Source organism: Manis javanica, chromosome 4, assembly GCF_040802235.1.
Source record: "Manis javanica isolate MJ-LG chromosome 4, MJ_LKY, whole genome shotgun sequence".
In the NCBI taxonomy this organism is placed as follows: domain Eukaryota; kingdom Metazoa; phylum Chordata; class Mammalia; order Pholidota; family Manidae; genus Manis; species Manis javanica.
In genome coordinates, this window is record NC_133159.1 from 4506551 (window position 1) to 4519682 (window position 13132).

The following is a 13132-nucleotide window of genomic DNA, read 5'->3' on the forward strand; positions in this document are numbered from 1 at the left end:
AAGCCTGTGGCTTCCAGAGCCTAACAGTGCGAACCAAATGTTTTCCATTTTGCATTTTCTGTGCTTCAAGAACACACATTTGGAACTTGGCATGAAGAATGAGTGACTAAGTTCCACCCTCGGTAAAATCAATAGCTTGTCCTTTTTGTAATTAATGAATGTCTGGTGCGAGAGGGTTTCCAGTGGTGATATAACAACTTCCTGTGAGCCTGAGGGACGCAGACCTTCTTAGTTAAGAAGACACGCAGCACACCCTCTCGTCCTCATAATAGGAGGTAAGAGGGACCTTGGGACAATCATGCAGGCAATTAAGATGTCTTCTGATGCCCGGGGCCACTCAGCATGGCCGGCGATTGGCACTGTTTGTGCCAGGCAAAGCCAAGCCCCACATCTGGGACCCACAGGCCTTGCCAGCAGTGTGTTCTCCAAGCACGCTTCTCCGCAGACTCAGGGGGCTGGGCAGGGTGCCTGGAAGCTGCTCTCCACTGGCCAAGCCCTCCACCCTGCCTGCTCCCAGCAGCGGCAGGCCTGGCTTATGAGCCTCACTGTGGGGCCTACCCAGGGTCTCACGGCAGCGGCCTCCAGTGGAAGTATGCAATAGCAAGGACACTGTGCAGTCACAGACACCTTCACCAGGGGCTCCCCGGCCCTGCAGTACCAGCTCAGTCTCCGAAATAACTGCCCTCATGTGAGACCATGAAATTCCCCTGCATAAGGGCCAGTGGGAGGCTGCATAAGAGGAAGGAGCACGGGAGTGGCCTGGGAAATGCAGTGAAGGTGGGAAAGGGGTCAGGCCTCGACCCTATCCACTGGGCCGCTCAGTAGCTTTTCCCAGCACTCGCTCCCATGCCACGGTGCTGACATGGCTGCCCCCCACCAGACAATAAAGGTCACAGCTGCCATTTGCTGAGCACTCCGTGCAGGTGGAGCCTGAGCTACGAGCTGGGCTCTCCCTGCAAGTCTCCTGCCCTGTGCACACTCACTCTGGGCCGCATTGATCTTTCCCGCCCTCTGTCCAAGGCCAGCACTGCGTCTGGGACACAGCATTTGCTGAATGAATGAACAACTGAGCGATCAAACAAACAAATGAAGATCAAAGCAAGAAGCCTTAATTCCAGAACGGTGCAGTCTTTGTGTTAAAGACTCAAAACCGGGCACTTTGCTCAATGACACACATTCAGGCATCATTTGTCCCCAACCAACTCCGCAGGCTTCAGGCCACCATGGGACTCAACAGGGGCTGGCAACATGATGAACCCACGACCAGGAGCGTCCAGCTCCACTGGGGGTGGGTAACCCTGAAGCAGGACCCTTTCCTGCCACAGGGCATGCACGCTTCACACTCAGATGTGCGTGGGGTGCCCGTCTGCATCCTTCCTGCACTGCGGGGCCTCTAGGGCCGGTTTCCTCTCTGCGTCCTTGATCAGCCGTGTCCCTGGATTCGGAGGGCTTTTGCCAGGCTTCTCTGCTCCATCTTGCACAGAAAGCATGGTGCCACCAAGAAGCAGCTGGTTCTTCCACATGCAGGGGAGGCCCTGTATTCCATCCACACACCTGGCACAGGCTTGCCCTGCTGAAAATCCCCCTCTGGGTCCTGCAGCCCTGGCCCTTATCTGGGCCCAGTGACCTTCACAAGCTTCTCCCTAATTCACCTTCCACGGAGGCCACAGTGGAATCTGGGGGTGCCCTGACTCTAGCTGGGACCCACCCCCCTTCTTCCCACTGCTCCCTTTGTAAGTCCCACCCATGGGCCTCCCTTCCTGCAACAGCCTTCCCGGCACCACGCGGGGTCAGGCCTAAGGGCACCCCTGCGCCTGCCTCCAGGCTTTACAGTCCATGGAAACAAATAGCAAGGAGTCTCCTGCTCTTGGAGACACAGCATTGACATTCTGTGCACGGAACCTACCAGTGTTTAATGAGAAGAGGTCTATCCTGGCGCCACAGGACTCTCCTGTGGAGAGCTGGCTGTTGGGCACTAACTGGATGTCTCCAAAGCAAAGCAGCCATGGGCTGCAGTGGGTCTTCAAGGGATATCTACAGGGTGGACACACTGACGTGTCCAGAGGAATAGTCTGGCGCACAGCAGAGGTGAGAGCCCCGCCGGTGGGGGCTGCACCCTCTCATCCACACCCCTGGGTACCCATACCCATCATTCAGCAGGAGGTGGGACTCATGGGCCACTAGCAGCTCCTCAGCACCAGCCATTCAGGTGACAGGAGCGTCTTCAGATTTCTGGCCTTTTCCCATCATGAGACAGACTCCCTGCTAAGCACCCAAAACCGAGAGACAGAGTGGAGCCCTGGTCAAAAAGCTCACCAGCCGCCCAGCTCTGCCTCAGCCCTCACAGTGCGGAGGAATGAGGGGCCTTCTGGTGGGTCACTGCCAGTGCGGAGAGAACGCCAACCCCGATGCAATGGCGTGGGAAGCGGGGCAGTGCTCCGGAGCGCTCCGGCTCTCCGCAGCCAGCCTGCCTGCTGTGTTTGCACACTTCCTCCCCATGCCAGGCCAGCCACTGCACTTCCATCCCACGTGTTCTCCAGAGAACCTACACGTGTGAACCAGGAAAGGGAGGCAGGCGCTGCAGCCAGGACAGTGCTTTGGCCTCAACACAGACACGATCTAGTTCTCATACTGCTGGAGAATGAACGGCCCCCACACCCGGGCTGGACAGTCACCCGCAGGAGGTGCCAGGTCCCCAGGGAGCCCTGTGGTCGTGTCCCACGCTCCTCTGGACACGCCACCTTCCTAGCCCAGGTCTGCAGTCTGGGGCTTGTCTCCCACCCCCAAGGTCGGAGGTCATGGCCACAGGGAGGCCTTTAGGCGGAGGCAGAGCAGCCAGAGGGGCCGGGGCCTGGCGTCCAGACCAGCAGCCTGGCTCCACGCTCCACGTCCGCCTCTGCCGGACTCTGTGCAGCAGGCCCTCCCCAGCATAAAACATTCATCAAGAAAAACTCCACACAGCGACGCTGCCTTCCGTGTCAGCCAGGCCCCGGGGATGGGAGCTAAAAATAGGTGGCTCAGAAATTGCTGACAGTGGCGGGGGGCCGAGAGGGGTGGGCTGGGCCCTCACCACGCACATGCACGTAGGCCGCGAGGAACACACGGCACAGACGAGGCTCACGTGGGTGGTCCCCGGGGAGCACGATGGAGGCCTGGCTGGAAGCGAAAACCCTCTCTGGGGAGTCTGCCTACCCTCCCTGCCAGAGGCTATTTTTATCAACACAGGGGGCCCAGGACACCTCAGTGAAGAATCAAAGGCCATCTTTAATTGGCAAGAAATACCAGCTGGGATCAACAGCAGGCCAGTAGGAAGATGAAGCCATTGCTAACCACCAGCCCTTCAAACCTGGGGGCTTCAGTCACTGTCCCCTCCACTCAAGCAGGTGTCATTCCGCCTCACCCCTCTGCTGCCCCTCCTGAGCCTCAGATCCCCCCTACCTCACTGCCACAGTTTTCTGCTTAGGCTGGAGATATGAAGATGGAGTGTCCTTGGCTCTGGCCGCCCCACTGGAGCCTGGGGGCTGGGGAGGAGAGGCCAAGGACTTGTCTGTATGAGGTGGGACTCAGCATCTAGGATGGAGATGCGGGCAGCCTCGCCGATAGGTGCCCCCAGGGGAACTGTGACATGGAAAGAGATGGGACAAGGGTCCAGAAGAGAACTAAGAAAAGCCGGCCTTTGAGGGCCAGAGGAACAGGCCAGGTGCTGAGAAGAAGCGGTCCAAGACCCTGAGGCCCGTGGCTGCCAGGGTCCTCGCCTGGAAGGTCAGGGGAATGTATGTGCACAGCCCAGGGGACAGGGTCGGGGTGGAGCCCTCTGCCAAAGAGACAGGTCTGGGAGGCTCCCCTGGAGCATGTCAGGAGTGCTGTGCGGGGCTCCCCACCGGGAGAGGGGCGAGGGTGCATAACCACAGGGGGTGCTGGGTGGGAGACGGGGGTGGGGGGCAAGGTTCTGAGCCAGACCTGAGGTGGGCTGTCCAGCTTGCAGCAGGCTCTGGGCTGGAACACTTGGATGGATGGGAGGCTGCTCACAGAGGAACCCCAAAAGACCCAAGTCCAGTAGGCCCAGTCAGGGGCAGGGTGCAGAGTCCTCCATGGGGAGAGGGCAGGCTCACGGGAAAGAGCATGGGACACCTGCTGAGGACGGCGTCCCACCTGGCTCTCTGTTTTTTTCCTTTCAACCTGGCTGAACCCTGTGAACCCCATTATCCTGTGCGCAGCCCCCACCCCGTCACCCAATGACATCTCATGATCTACCACCTGACTCACTGGACCCCCAAGAGCAGAATCCAACCCCAGCAAAAAGTGAATGGAGGGAAGGGGCCATGGGAGGTGAACCAGGAGAGGCCCTGCTGCCACGTCAGGGGCCTCACCATGGGGGTCTTGGCGAGGCCTGATAGCTTCCCCACCAAGCCTGGGCGCTGCCCCCACATGGCCTGTGAGACCCACGAGTGAAGGGGCAGGCGTGGGAAAGTGGCTCCAAGCAGGGGCCCCAGCCAGCCATGGGGCCACCGTCAGCCACAGGAGGAAGCTGGCGGGGCCTCGTTCCCGTAGGCACGTAGAGCTGCCCCCGTGACAGACACAGGCCAGCGCAGGGAGAGTCAGCAGCGGGCTGGACAGAGGCTTTGCCCACACGTGGCACTAGGTCCAAACCTGGGCTCCCAGGACTAGTCGCAGGCTTCCCCCAAGTGCCTCAGTGTGTAACAGGGCCTGGGACAGGGCCGGGCAGTGGGTCCCGGCCCCCAGGCAGAGTCCTGGCTGGAGGGCTCCGGGGGGGGCACTCACTCTCCCGCGTTGGTGAAATTCTGGGGCTTACTGGAAACCGCCGTCAGCCTCAAGAAATCTGGAGTTCCTTCGCTGTCCCTTCATGCATTCACTACACAAAGACAGAGCACCTCCAGGCCACACCACCAGCGTCCCTGCTCCCCGCCGGAACCTGACTGCCGCCGGCCTCCCGACTCTCAGCTACCCGCCTTGGCCAGCACCTGCTAAGTTGTTGGGATTCCAGCTCGTCTCTGGGACCTCTCAATAACGCCCCTGGCCCATGCGCCTTCCTGGGGGGCCCTGCCCACTCCCCAGGACCGCCTGTAAGCCTCCCCCCAGCCTGAGAGCCACCCACCAGCACCCACCCCCTGCTCCTTCCACTGCCCACAGCCTGTCTCTCTTCCCTATCTCAGCTTCATGCTCGAGGGAGGCAGACCTCGCACACAGTAGGATTCACGTACTGTACAGAGCACCCACTAGATGCCAATGCCGTTCCCGGCCCTAGGGATCCACTAGGAGCAAACAGGCTCCTGTCCTCACTGAGCTCAGTCAGTGGGGCAGCCGGGACGGTGGGCATGTGACCATCAAGGCTAAGTCAGGGCAGGCGGTGGTGCTCTGGAGAAAGGCAGGGCAGGTGGGGACTAGGGGGCTGGGGGCACGCTGGGCGGGGTGTCAGGGGCGCCTCCTCCGAGGCGACTTCGGGCCCACACCTGGAGATGAAGGCTCAGCCTGAACGTGGCCCAGAAGCCTGTATGGGGATACAGCCGGGTGAGGTGGGGGCAGCGGCACCCCAAGGCACGGGCAAGAACTTGGATTTTTTTCTAAATGCACCACAATGCCAGAAGCTTTTGGTAGGGAAGTGACAAAATCCCAACACTTGGAAAAGATCGCTGTGGTGCCGAGGATTGTGTGCGTGTGCGTGGGGGGGACCAGGGGGAGGCCAGGTGGCTCCAGGTGCTGTCAGGGACCTGGGCCAGGAGGGACGCAGTGCCCCCAGGAGCGGGCAGGGGTGGTGAGAGGGGTGGAGCCCAGGAAGTCTCTGGGGACTGTGGCCTTGAGCACTGGGGAACGTGGGTGTGTTCTGAGTTAGGATGGGGACTGGAGGCCTGAGGGAGGGAGGTCATTGAAGGTTCAGGAATCCAAGCTTTCATTTCCAAATTAAGAAATGCTAGGAGGCCACACCCTTGGACCACCAAACAGCAGCCCATGGAACTGTGTTCATCTTAGACCTCAGGCTACGGAGCCCTGGGTGGTGGCTGTCACCCTCCAGGGTCTCTGCCTGGGCAGACACCCCAAGTTCTGCTCACAGCTAATGCTCAGGGGACATGGGCTTATGGTGGCAAAGGCTGTGTGGCCTGGTGCCCACGCCTCCCCCTGCACACCCAGGCAGAGCCCACCAGTGAGAGGCAGTGTCTTAAACTCCTGCACCGTCAGGAATCACAGGGCACCACCCTCACCCTCAAGAGGGTGTCCCCATAGGGAGGAGCTTGCACAGGGCTCTCTCTTGTCCTGTGTACCCAGTCCCAGCCCCACTGTCCACAGGAGAGGACACCACAGCCAAGGTCGCGGGTCCAGAGAGTGGCCAGGCCTGGGCCCCATCTGACCCCTCGGAGGCTGAGTAGGGCCCAGCTCCCAGAATAGGCTCATGTGACTCAGTTTCTCCTGTTAGTCAAGCAAGTACTGACTGGGCGAGCCCAGTGAGGAGGGAGGGTGGCCTTCCCGGGACACTCACCACAAGCTGGGGCACAGGCAGCGACCTGCCCTCCTGGTTCAGGGACACGTATGTGAAGAAGGCACTGGCTGCCCGGTAGCGCTTCTGCGAGTTGTCCACCACGGGGTCGGCGTCCACCAAGACCTCAATTTCCATGGACTTATTGCTCGTGAAGGTCATGCGCCCAGAGATGGTGATGACACAGCCTGCGGGGCAGGACAGTGAGTTAGCTAAGGGTGCCTGACAGAGGGCCAGGCTGGCAGGGGTGCAGAGAGCAGCATTGCGAGGCCAGGGGACGACACCCGGTTAGACAAGATCATTTAATGACGAGGACAGTGAGGTGACACGAGAGGAAGGTGCCTCGTTAGCAGCCCCTGAACATTTCTCTCTGGTGAGCAGATGTTTACTTTTACCCTGGACATAAATACTTAGAGTTGAAGGGGTCTTGGTGGCCACCACCGAGCCTCCCACCATGGGTGGGTCCCACCCCGGGGCAGCGGCAGCGTAGGTTGGAAGAACACTTCCAGTTGCTACCGGCCCTCAGGGGCAGGCCCCCAACCTGCTTCCAGATAGCTCCAGGTGGGCTGGCCCCACAGCCTGTAGGGTAGGGTCAAATCTGCCTCCCCCGCTCCCCACAACATTGCTCTGAGCACTGAAGAACCTGCTTCCACCCTCCGGGCCGCCTCCCAGCTCTCTGGCCCCAGCACTCCTGATGCTGGGCGCACAAGCCACCGCCTGCACTTCAGCCTGTGTCCTGTATCCATCCAGTGAGACCAAGTCTGTCCCGTCAGGCTCTCCTCTCTGCCTGTCCTGCCCACAGCACCAGGGCTCTCCCCTGAGCCGTGGACGTCTGTGGCATGGCTCAGACCCATGCTGTCCTTGGTCAGAGTCCCCAGATGCTCACCCGCTACCTGCCTGTCCCAGCAGTTTCCCTGTTGATTAGGATGAAGTCCAAATTCGTATGTTCCCATAACACTGTCCCAGGTGTTCTTCTCTCTCAGCCCAGCCCAACCTCTCTGAACCCCCCAAGCTCCTGGGCTCATGAATGGCCACCCTGGCAGTTGCTTCCTGGTCTGGAGCATCTCTTATGTCCCCCACTGTCCTTGCAGCGGGTCCCCTCCCACTGCCTGGCCTCGGCCCACCCTTGCTGTGATCCCTTAACCTCACAGAGCCGTTTCCACCATAAGCAGACATGAGTGACCCCAGGAGGCAGCTATGGGGACGGTAGGCAATGAGGCAGGGGCTCAGGGACTGAGCCTCATGCACAGTCACCATCCTCACTGACGGGGCTGTTCTGGACCACGGGGCAGCACCAGTATTGGCCATGCCTCCACTGGCATGTGGCCAGATCAGCTCCCCAACTCCCCACCCTCCCACGGCCTCGGTCTGGGTGGGCTCAGGGAACCCCTGCCCAAGCCCGGGATATGAGGCTGGGACCTGCTCCCTGAAGCAACGATGGCCTTTAACAACACAGGAACCCCAATGTCCTAGCCCTGTGGAAACAGGCCCCTCAAAACATGTTTAGAGACCCAGGAAGACAGACAAGGCAGGGCAGTGTGGTGGCTGTTAGGGGTGAGTGTGCGGGCAGGCCAGCAGCAACAGTTATTCCATGTTATAAAGTACCAGAATGTTCCATGCCACATTTAACTGCATACTTACAGGGAGCACTTCCTCTCAGACAGGGCCGTTTCTGGGAGGGAAGGAAGGCCATATGGTCAGCGAAAGTGGCATTAAGTGAGTTGTAAGTGCACAGGGCCCCGTGCAGATCAGCACGGCATGCCCAGGGAACAGGAAGCCCACGGGGCACATGTCCCAGCCGGGGAGCAGGAAGGGGCACGGGTCGTCCTTGGGGGGAGTCTCCATAGCACCTCTGCCTGCTCCCCATCAGGCCACCACCCGTGCTGGCTGGCACCTCTCTCACCCATGAATACATACAAGACTCAAGGGCCGTGAGCTGAGAAGCAGGGATAAACCCTTCCTGCGAGAGGAGCATATGAGAATTGGCTGGCCCCGCGGTGTGGATGGGGGGCCACCCTCAGGGCACTGCTGTGGGGATAGCGAATTTGGGGGCTTTGGACACAGAGCATTTGCATTAGAGGACAGCTGCATATTCGCCCTACCCATCTCTCCCCCAGGAGCATCCTCCCCCACACGGCAGACTCACAAGTGCTCACGTCTAATTTCTGGGTTAGAAATCTAAAGAAACTTCTAACTTTAACCAAGAAAGAGGAAATAGGTAGAATATGAGCATCAGACACACAACAAAGAAAGAACAGTGATCTGAATGCCATGTGTGGGGTATAAAAACAACAATCGCACCCTAAAAATCAGGGAATCTCAACTGTCACCCAAACCCAGGCCTTTCCACCTTTTAGGGCTCAGGACATCATTATTCTAAAAGCCACACGCTCTAACACTGCGACCATGAGAAGATACTTGAAGGCTGGGATCATATGTGACACTGACACAGCCCAGTTCCAGACACCACCAGGAGAGACCCCAGTGTTTCTAAGGCCCCTTCCTGGCAGAGGGCCTCCCAGTGCTGTGAGCTCAGAAAGCGCGTCCCACATGATCTGGGGTCTGCAGGCAGTTGCTGGCAGGGGGCAGCCACAGGCAACCTGGGGCAGCTCCAGTCTTGTCCAGCCATGTTTGTTACCCAGGAAGGCTCACGCCAAACCCTCCACTCCGGCCTCCAGCTCCCACCAGCCACTGCAACATCGCGGCCACCCTCAGGACGCAAGTGCATGACGCGGCCAGTCATGGTGGGGGTTACCAGTCTTATGGAAGCGAACACTCAGCTCTCCAGATGCGTCCCCCTTTGCCCCTGCGTGCTGGCCTCTCTCTCCCCCTTCCCCTGCCTTGCCTGGGCCACCCTCTGCATGGCCCAGGCGCCCTCCTCAGGGAAGCTGTCAGCAGACCTCAGTCCCCATCACTTTTTTTCCAGGGCAGCCCTCCTCTCCTATAGCATTAACTCTGTCGGCACCTGCCATTCGTTGGTGTGTCCATGTGACTTGGCATCTGTCTCCTTCCAGCCTGGAAACCCTGTGAGAGCAAATGCTCTATTGCCCCTGAACCAAAGGGTGGCCCTGTGTGGATGTGAGGATGCCAGGCCGCCAGACTCCTGCTGAACAGGGACCCTCCTGCAGATGCTCACCAACTAGTAATGGGGCTGCCCGCAGGGCCCCAGCAGCCCGGGCCCTCCTGTCACACAGGAGGCCACCAAGCCTTCAGGTCTCAACTCAAATGTCACCATCCAGGTGGCCTGCCTGCTTCCTGCGTCCTGCCAGCTCTTACTTCGTGTCCTCCGTCTGCTGCCTGCCCACGAGAGCAAGGCTGTGCTCACTAGTGTGCCTCAGCCGCCCGGACCACCAGGCACTTGGAGATGAATGAAGGAGAAGAGGACAAGTCTGGGTTCAGAGTGGCCCACACTGCTCTGGGCAGGTGTGGATGTAACTTGTCTGCCCACAGGCAATATGGAAGGCTGGGTGCTCCAAGGAAAGGCTTCCGACAACATCCACTAGGCTGTCCAGAATCCGGGGTGGTCAGGACCGTCCCGATTACAGCAGCAGGCTATTTCTACAAGCCCCATCCCCTCTATCTCCTGTTGCCCAAAGAAGCAGACACTTGCCTGTGGCAGCTGTGAAGCCGGCTGCTTAGCATCCAATGGATCTAGGATCTCATACCATGGCTGCAGCCGGGCTGAGATTGGAGTAGAGCACGTTGGGGCCAAGGGCCAGTGGCAGCCTGCCTGCCGAGGGTGCTGCTTCCATGACCAGTAGGCGTGTGCCCTCCACAGCTCACCAGGCTCTCCCTGACTCATGGCAGCCTCACTGCCCAGGGCACGCAGGGCAGACTAGGGGAGGCAGGGGAGGCACAAACACATTTCCTGCAAACCTGACTTACTGCCCTGGGCTCTCTCCTAGAAAAATGTAACAGATGAATTTTGCTTATGACTTTAGGGGGTCAGTAGACCCCTGAAGTGCCCTGTGGGCCCCAAATGGAAAGCCCGTTTTGAATGACACACATCTTCAGAAAGGTGATCCTGTTCTGTGGCTGAGTGTGCCTGGCACGTGCAACTTTTAGCAGAACAAATGGCATCTGGGCTCTAGGGACCACCCCCCAGAGCTGGCCAGAGGTCACTGGGGAGGGTTCTCCACAGCCAAACCACAGCACCATGGCCCTGCCCTGAGCAGGCACGCATAGCTGGAAGGTGGTGAGGACAGTGGCCATCATGTGTGGGGCCACTGGTGGACATCGTCAGCCCCATGGCTCAGCTCAGACGGGTGATGCCCTCCCGCCAGCTCCTCACAGCTCTGCTTTGCGCTGCTGTTTCTCTGTGTCCGAGCCTGGACCAGGTGCCCACAGGCCCTTGTACCACCCCGAGGCTGGGCGAGGCTGAAGGCCCAGTGTGTGACTCCCCCATGGGACGGGGCTCTGACGAAGGCGGAGACCTCATGCGATGGGGTGCCAGACCTTTCTGCCCTCCCCCAAGGCTGGGGGCAGGACCATGGAAGGGTAGGTGTAGGTGGCTCACCTCATGGGTCCCGGGCCTGGGGCCCTTGGGGGTTGTTGGAGGGGGCACCCCCAGCCCAAGCCCAGCCTGCATTCTTGCTCACTTCAGTTTGTCTCAGAAACTGCTGACCCACCAGGCTGTGGCAGCCATGTGCTCACAGGCACTCCGGGGGCAGTGGGGACACACTGGGCCTTGGCCGAGCAGCCCAAAGCCCTAAGACCCTGCCCGGCGACTTTGCCACCAGGTCACATGTCCAAATCCACCAGAAGACGGTTTGCTTATTTAGGAGCGGTTGCAACGAGCTGAAGGGGGAAAGGGCTCCTCCCCCTGGTGTTAGGTGCCACATGTCTGCCCAGGAAAGGCTCCGGGTGTCAGGACCACACCCCTGGTCCGCGGGAGGGAAGCCAGAGGGGGACAGCACCGCGTTCTCTGAACCTCTGAGGTGGGAACAGCCAGATGAAGCCCTGATTTAGCCAGACATTCCCGACTGTGTCTCCATGAAAGGCAGGCTCTCCAAGGCCCCGGATGGCTCCCAGTTCCCTCACGGTGCCCGGTTTCCTGTCCGTGAGTGGGCACCGCGGCCACCTCCCGGGAGGTCCTGAGGTGCGGGCAGGGAAGGCTGTACACACGGCCAAGCTGCAGTCACTTCCCCACATTAGCCACGTCACCTGGTGGGGTCTGAGTGCCCTTCTGCTAACAGCTCTCTGGGAAAAGGCTCCTCAAACCCAGGGAAAGCGCGTGCCCACGCAGCACCGTTAGTGCCCTGGCGAGGAGCATCCTCCTGCCCCCACGGCCACAGTAAGTGACATTTAAAACGACCCACTGCCTTCTTGTCTTTTCCTGCAGCAGGCACACTTGCACTGGCAAGCAGCTGCCGCCGCCTGGGTGAACAGGAGGGCCATCGGGTCGGCAAGGGCGTTTTCACCTTTTCAGCTTATGAGGAAGACGGGGCAAGAGAGCCTGAAAAAGCCTTGCCTTCCTTGTGGTTGTGCCAACTGGGCACCGAGATGCATCCGTGGCCAACCTGCAAGGGAGGGCCTTGCCACAGCCCCCACCCCAGGCTACGAGCCTGGTCCCAGAGGTGGGGACCCAGCCATGTCCAGTGCGGGCCCAGGTTCCAGTGCAGACACTCGGGGATAAGGGGCCAGGATAAGCCGAGAGGCTGACTGCCCATATCCCTCAGTGCTAACCCCCCAAACCTCAGAGGCGCCCAGTATCATGCCAGGGCGTTGGGACAGGTGGGGGGCACTTTACCTCACGCCACCTGGAAGCCTGAGGCCTCAGAAGCTCCTTGCTCCTCTGGGTTCTCTGCCAGCACCGCCTCCCCAGGGTTCAGAGGGTCAGGACAGGGAAAGGGCAGAACTCAGCAGAGGGCAGGAGGCCCACCGCCTCTCTGCACTGGACGGGATTAACTCGCGGCAAGGCAGGCGGACAGCAGGCCCTGGGGACGTCCTCGACCTGAGCCCAGAACCTGCAACTTGGCAGCATTATGTGGCAAAGGGGCTTTACAGGTGTGATGGGGTAAAGGGCCTAGAGATGCCGGGGTTGGCCCGGATCATCCAGGTGGGCCCAATGTCATCACAGGGGTCCCTGTAAATGGACAAGCGAGGCGGGAGGAGTCAGGGGGATACGGCGCAGAAGCCAGGTCCGAGATACAACTCAGCTCACCCTGAAGGCGGAGGACAGGCCACAAAGCAGGCGCCTCTGGGAGCTGGAAAAGGCGGAAAACAGACTCTCTGCCTGCAGCCTCCAGGGAACCAGCCCCGCCCTCACCTGGATTTCCGCCCAGTGACACCCAGGTCGGACGTCTGACCTCCAGAACTGTAGGACAACAAATTTGTGTTGTTTCAGTCATTAAGTTTTTGATAAACTGTTATGGCAGCCATAGAAAACTAATATAACTGCCTAGGTAGGAGCTAAGCTGGACAGTTTTAATGTGTTTCCAGTCTGTTAAGGATACTAAACCCTACGTCACTATAAAATCAGGAGAACAATACTTTATGAAGCTTAGAGATTATTTTCAAACAGTTCTATCACACATTTCTACCCCTTAACACGACACTTCTGTGTTGCAAGCAGGGATTCTATGGCAACAAAAAGAATCTGGAAACTTGAATGAAGTTCTAAGTGAACACAAACAAATTCCA

The 13132-nt window shown here is 59.4% G+C and overlaps 1 protein-coding gene across 3 annotated transcripts in view; it reads right to left on the minus strand.

The window, feature by feature from the left end:
- ACOT7 (acyl-CoA thioesterase 7) overlaps positions 1 to 13132 on the minus strand; it is a 108389-nt gene that overhangs the window by 5626 nt on the left and 89631 nt on the right. For all 3 annotated transcript variants that reach the window (XM_036999939.2, XM_073233105.1, XM_036999938.2), the window contains one exon: positions 6494 to 6678. In XM_036999939.2, the coding sequence (XP_036855834.1) occupies positions 6494 to 6678 (185 nt within the window). The remainder of the gene's footprint in view (positions 1 to 6493; positions 6679 to 13132) is intronic.